Source organism: Mesoplodon mirus (genome assembly GCF_964341445.2).
Source record: "Mesoplodon mirus genome assembly, chromosome: 5".
Classification (NCBI taxonomy): Eukaryota; Metazoa; Chordata; class Mammalia; order Artiodactyla; family Ziphiidae; genus Mesoplodon; species Mesoplodon mirus.
Window position 1 is genome coordinate 104,799,055 of NC_138980.1, and position 6,951 is coordinate 104,806,005.

Genomic DNA, 6,951 nt, shown 5'->3' on the forward strand with positions numbered 1-6,951 from the left:
AAATGTCAACACTGCCCCAGGTGAGAAGCTCTGGGTTAGAGGGAACTGGTGAGATTTAGACTCCCATTGTAGTCTGTGCCAACAGTAAGAGTCTGAGACTTGTTTTATGGCGGGGATTTAAAACGAAATGATTTCCATGAGGATGAACAGAAGAAGTGCACCCTGGTGATGACTGAAAAAAAATCTGAGGGCCCCTTAAAGTATGTGTATATGAATGATTGTTACAGAGAACACTGGACCTAATATTTTTCTGTAGCACCTACTTCTGGACAGATTCTTGAATTTTTAGAAAAAAATAGCTACCCTGAAATTATAATCCAGTGGATGCTCCTCAAGGTAATGGACAGAAACTTAAGTGTCATTACTATTATAATGAGGACAGTATCTGGTCATCTTAATTTTCTTCCCCCAGAAGAAGCTGTCCTAAGTGCTAAGACAGCACAATTCTAACGTTTAAAAGCCATTTTATATTTTAAAATAAACTTAGATAAGAGTGAAAAATACTGTAGGAGTTAAGTTAAAAATTGATTTTCAGCAAAGAAAAATAGTAAGGCTTTCTTTGCTGATTTTTAAAAATATTTTGTCTGTTATGTTATCCCAACTAGGAAATTGCACACAGGGTGATGTTACAAAGAAAAAAGCCTCTGGAACATAGCATCTTACCATATAGAAGCTGTGTGAATGGGAAAATGTATTTTTAAAACCAGCCATTCCTTTTTGAGCTCTGCCGCTTGCGGAAAAATATGGGAAGAAGATTGTCCTTGTTATTTCTGAGTGGTTTAGAGCAGGGGACGTTTTTGGGAACATACAACTCAGTACTGCATAGACTCAATCTCCAGCTTGACAGCTCTCTTAAATGAAATGCAACCTGTGCTGTACTTCATCTCCTGTATCTTATCCCTGGCTCACATCTACTGCAATCTTTATTTATATAAAGATGCATTCTGGGATCCTGATCCATTTTTTCCGACACCAGTTCAGACATGCCTGAGACCTGTCATTACCATCCAGATTTCAGCACTAACCCTTGAGAGGCAAAGAGATTACTGAAATGCAGGCTGCCTAAAGTGTTTTGCCTGCATCTAGTACACTTTAATCTGCTTTCATATCTATATTATAAATGGAAAAAAGCTGATGCCAAAAAGCCTGAAGACCCAACAACCTAAATGCAGCAAGGCATCTCTTCTCATACACAATCTCTTCCCTTCTCCTGTCCCTTTTACCTTCCCCAAATTCAGACAATTTTGTAAATTGATTCAGACAATTCTTTTCTGCTCTTCCTTTTTCCCGAAAGACAACCCAAAAGGGCATTATTTAATAAAGTATTGTAGAAAACAGATCATCAGTCCATTCAACTGAAGAATTCTAAATATGAGTATGAATTTATCACAAGTTCTAGTGAACAATGTACTTGGAAAATGCAGCACCTCATCTTTGAGCTTTTTTTTTTTTTGCATTTTTAAAATTAATAGACTTTAATTTTTAGAGCAGCTTTAGTTTTACACAAAAATTGGGCAAAAGCATAGAGAGTTCCCATATTACTCCCTATCCCCAAACACACACACACACACCTTTCCCTATTATTAACATCTTGCATTAGTGCAGTACATATGTTACAATTGAAAAGCCAATACTATAGGCTGTTATTAACTAAAGTTCAGAGTTTACCTAGGAATTTACTCTTTGTGTTGTACATTCTATTGGTTTTGACAAATGCATAATGTCTTGTATCCACCATTATGGTTTCACACGGAATAGTTTCAGTGCCCTAAATATTTCATATGTTCTACCTATTCAGCCCTCCTACCACCCCTGCACTCCTAGCAACCACCGATCTTTTTGCTGTCTCTATAGTTTTGCCTTTTTCAGAATGTCATAGAGTTGGAATCATACCATATGTAGCCTTTTTGGAGTGGCTTCTGTCACTTAGTAATATGCATTCTTGTGGCTTGACAGTGCATTTCTTTTTATCACTCAATAATATTCCAACCATTTGTAGATATACCACAATTTTTTAAATTGGTATTTTTAAAAATTAAGGAATATAAAACAAATATAAGATTTTTTAAGGAAAACCAAGGTAAATTTTTTTTTTATGTTTTTCCTTTATGTTTAATAGAAGTTCTGTGAACACTGAGAATATATTACTTTTAGTGGTACACAGTTCTTGAGAAAAGTCTTGATTTTTACAATACCATTTGTGATATTTTTAGCAGCTTACTACAATATCATTGTAATAAAAATAAAGTGTACTCGGTGATGAGAGAGAAAATATTGTTAAAGACCTCTTGGGACAGGAAGAGGCTCAGTCATAAGGTCACGTGCTTTTCATTTTCAGCTGCATCGTTCTGACACGTTACTTTCAAAAAATAACTATAATATTGCTACATTGTCCATTATTACTGAGAAGAACTTCCCTTGAACTTCACATGGAGATTGAGTAAAGCTCTTCTATTTGTTTTTTGAAGTACTCTCTCAGCTCAGGTCTCTTAGCCTTTAGTGTTAGTGTCAGCAAGCCATTTTGAACTGAGAACATATCAGAGTGGATGTGAATGGCTTTAACCTGTTCAAAAGAATGGAGTCCACTTTCTTTTCCTAACCTCACCATATCTTCCAAAATGGCTTTCTTCAGCTCCTTATTTGTGCAGAGCTCTGCATACGTCCCTTCAATTCCTCTCTTCTGGGCCCAAGAGGGCATGACTTCCGGGTCAGGCACGACAATGCCCACCAAAGAGGCCTTTAAGCTGTCCCCATGGACATACACTTGTGCAACAGGCTCACTCCGGATGTAGATGTTCTCAATCATCTCGGGCGCAATATATTCTCCCTGAGCAAGTTTAAATATGTGCTTCTTCCGATCAATAATTTTAAGAGTTCCAGCTGGCAGCCACTTCCCAATGTCTCCAGTGTGAAGCCAGCCGTCGTCGTCCAGGGCCTCCTTTGTCCTCTCCGGATCTTTCAAGTAACCTTTGAACACGTTTGGTCCTCTCACACATATCTCTCCTTCTCCTTTGCTGGTCCAATAGTTCAGTTCCTTGACATCCACGAGCTTGATATGATTGCAGGGCAGAGGTGCTCCTACGTGCCCTGATGTCCAGTCCCCGGGTGTAGTGAAGGTACATCCAGCTGTGCACTCAGTTTGGCCATAACCTTCATAAACCTGGCACCCCAGAGCTGCCCGGAGGAATCCCAGGACCGTTGGTGACGCGGGGGCCGCTCCAGTAACAATCATCCGCACGCACCCACCAAGACTGGCCTGAATCTTATGAAAGAAGAGTTCATCCCAGATACTATCATTCCTGATGATTCCACTCCGGACCTCAGCCTGTTTACGCTTTGCTGCAAATTCCAGGAGCCAGCGCTTTAATGATGTGTCTGCCTGGCTGAAGATCTTGTCGTACATGCGGTTCAGTAGTCGTGGGACCACAGGGAAGATGGTGGGACACAGAGCCTTCATGTCATCTGAGAGGAGGCGGATGTCTCCCTGGAAGAAGCCGACGCGCCCTCCATGGCAGTAGACGACAGACTGGATGACTCTCTCAAACATGTGAGCCAGAGGCAGGAAGGAGATGAGCACATCGTCCTGTCTCGGAAAGATCACTTTCTCTGTCACTTTCAGAAAGCCTGAGAAATCAGCCACCACGTTCCCATGGGTGAGCATCGCACCTTTTGGGTTCCCTGTTGTGCCGCTTGTGAAACACACAATGGAGAGGTCACTGGGTTTCGGGGGCACAGGAACGTGGTGATTCCGCTGGCCACAGTCCTCCACAGCCTGCATGGACTTAATGACCACCCCGCAGTCTTGCCCTCTGTCTTTCAAAGCTTCCTCGAATGGTTCCATGAGGATGATCAGCTTGAGCCCTGGTGTCTCCTTCCTCTCCACGTGCTCCAGCAGAACCACGGCTTTCTGAGGTTTATCCACGATCACAGTGCTGATGTCGGCTGTGTCAATGATGTAGCGGATTGTCCCCGGGCCCAGGGTGTCATACAGTGGGACCACCACCATAGAGTATGTGTAGCAGGCAAGCTCCGCGATGATCCACTCTGGTCGATTTTGTGCAAAAACGCCGATAAACTGATCTGTACATGGTTTACAATTGTGCTGGAGAAGTCCAGACCCTAGAAATTCAGCCCTGTCGGCCACCTCCTGGTAGGACAGCCACTGATACGGCTTCTTGGGATTCCTGAAGCCAAGACAGGGTCCATTCCCTGAGATGCTAAGTCCACGGCGGAACACCTCGTACATGGTCCTGGCATCGTCATAGTAGTGGGTGAGCAGTTGAGGGCCATCCCCTATCACAGATCGCCGGGCCCCACCACTGTCCCGAAAACAGCCAGAGGGAGCCCCCCGACACGAGGAAGAAGGTCAGCATGTCAGTCAGCGCAACCCAGATGGGCCCGGCACTGCCTCCCCGGCCCACAGCCCCGCAGCCCCACCAAGGTAAATTTTTAATTTTTACAAATGGTAATTTTTTTCCTTAGGTTTCAAAAGAATCATGAGATAGCATTAAATGAAACAATCTGATATGGTAAATTCAAAAGTGTCTGCTCGGATTGGAAGAATCAATATTGTCAAAATGACTATACTACTCAAGGAAATCTATGGATTCAATGCAATCCCTATCAAATAACCAATGGCATTTTTCACAGAACTAGAACAAAAAAAATTTTAATATGTATGGAAACACAAAAGAGCCTGAAAAACCAAAGCAATCTTGAAAAAGAAAAATGGAGCTAGAGGAATCAGGCTCCCTGACTTCAGACTATACTACAAAGCTACAGTCATCACAACAGTATGGTACTGGCACAAAAACAGAAATATAGATCAATGGAACAGAATAGAAAGCCCAGAAATAAACCCACATACCTATGGTCAATTAATCTATGACAAAGGAGGCAAGAATATATTTACAAAGGAGAAAAGACAGTCTCTTCAATAAATGGTGCTGGGAAAACTGGACAGCTACATGTAAAAGAATGAAAATAGAACATTCTCTAACACCCTGCACAAAAATAAACTGAAAATGTGTTAAAGACCTAAATGTAAGACCGGGTGCTATAAAACTCCTAAAGGAAAACATAGGCAGGACACTCTTTGACATAAATTGCAGCAATCTCTTTTTGAACCTGTCTCTTAGAGTAATGGAAATAATAACAAACATAAACAAATTGGACCTAATTAAACTTTAAAGCTTTTGCGTAGCAAAGGAAACCATAAACAAAATGAAAAGAAAACCTACAGAATGGGACAAAATATCACAAATGATGCTACCAACAAGGGATTAATCTCCAAAATATACAAACAACTCATACAGCTCAATATCTAAAACAAACCACCAATCAAAAAATGGGCAGAAGATCTAAATAGACATTTCTCCAAAGAAGACATACATATGGCCAAAAGGCACATGAAAAGATGCTCAACATCATTAATTATTAGAGAAATGCAAATCAAAACTACAATGAGTATCACCTCACACCAGTCAGAATGGCTATCATCAAAAAGTCTACAAATAATAAATGCTAGAGAGGATGTGGAGAAAAAGAACCCTTCTGCACTGTTGGTGGGAATGTAAATTCGTGCAGCCACTATGGAGAGCAGTACGGAGGTTCCTTAAAAAAATAAAAATAGAGCTACCATGTGATCCAGCAATGTCACTCCTGGGTATATATCCAGAGAAAACCATACTTTGAAAAGATACATGGACCCCAATGTTCACTTCAGCACTATCTACAATAGCCAAAACATGGCAGCAACCTAAATGTCCATTAACAGAGGAATGGATAAGGAGGATGTAGTACATATATACAATGGAATACTACTCAGCCATAAAAAGAATGAAATAACGCCATTTGCAGCAACATGGATGGACCTAGAGAGTATCATACTAAGTTAAGTAAATCAGACAAAGACAAATATCATGATATCACTTATATGTAGAATCTAAAAAAGTGATACAAATGAACATTCACAGAACAGAAAGAGACTCACAGACAGAAAACAAACTTAATACCAAAGGAGAAAGGGAGGTGGGGGGAGGGATAAATTAGGAGGTTGGGATTAACATATATACACTACTATATATAAAATAGATAACCTACAAGGACCTACTGTATAGCACAGGGAACTATACTGGATATTTTGTAATAAACTATATGGGAAAAGAATCTGAAAAGGAATATATACACATATATATATATGTGTATATATATATATATATATGTGTATATATATATACATATATATATATATATATATATATATATATATATAAAACTGAATCACTGTGCTGTATACCTGAAACTAACACAATATTATAAATCAACTATGCTTCAATAAAAAAGAAAGTGTCTGCCTGACAGGGTTTGGTGGAGATGAAAATATTGAATAAAGTTCATCTTCCTTCTTAAAATGGTATTTAAATATAATTACTTGTGAAAACTTTTGTGAAAATCACACAAATAATAAGTCTGTTTTGAATGGGAATCAGTTATGTGAACATAAGTTTTCTAGGGATTCAGAAGGCACTGCCAGTTGGCAAACCTACTGGCCTCTAAGGCATAATCAGGTCCTGCTTGCTTCTCTAATGCTGGGTGTATCTTTCTGTAGTCAAATCTTTCCTCACTCTTTCAAATCCTGGAAACAGAAAGGTAAATTCCTAAAGCACTATAGTAAGCAATTAGGAGTTCAAATCTGTACCAGTTGTTTGAAAGATTAGTCTAATACTTGGTGCTCTGTGAAGGAATTGGGACTAGGAAGCAGCAGGATGAATAAAGTGTTTGCAGTTGTTTCTGAGTCAGTGGCATGAGATTTACAAGACAGGTGGTTGTTTCTATGTGGACTGCCATTGGATATATGTGAGGGACAATGGAACACCATGTGAGTTGTTACTCAAAAACTGAAAGAAACTATCAATAACAATTGGCTGAGTTTTATTAACTCACCACAGC

The 6,951-nt window shown here is 39.8% G+C and overlaps 1 protein-coding gene across 1 annotated transcript; it reads right to left on the reverse strand.

Annotated features, from left to right (window-relative positions):
- Positions 1-2,297: 2,297 nt before the first annotated feature.
- Positions 2,298-4,246, reverse strand: LOC309804948 (long-chain-fatty-acid--CoA ligase 6-like; the record flags this gene model as incomplete). Its single annotated transcript, XM_082622659.1, has 2 exons — positions 2,298-2,880; positions 2,995-4,246. The coding sequence occupies 2 exons, from the start codon at positions 4,244-4,246 to the stop codon at positions 2,426-2,428; spliced, it is 1,707 nt and encodes a 568-aa protein (XP_082478785.1). The 3' UTR covers positions 2,298-2,425.
- Between the last annotated feature and the right edge of the window lie 2,705 nt (positions 4,247-6,951).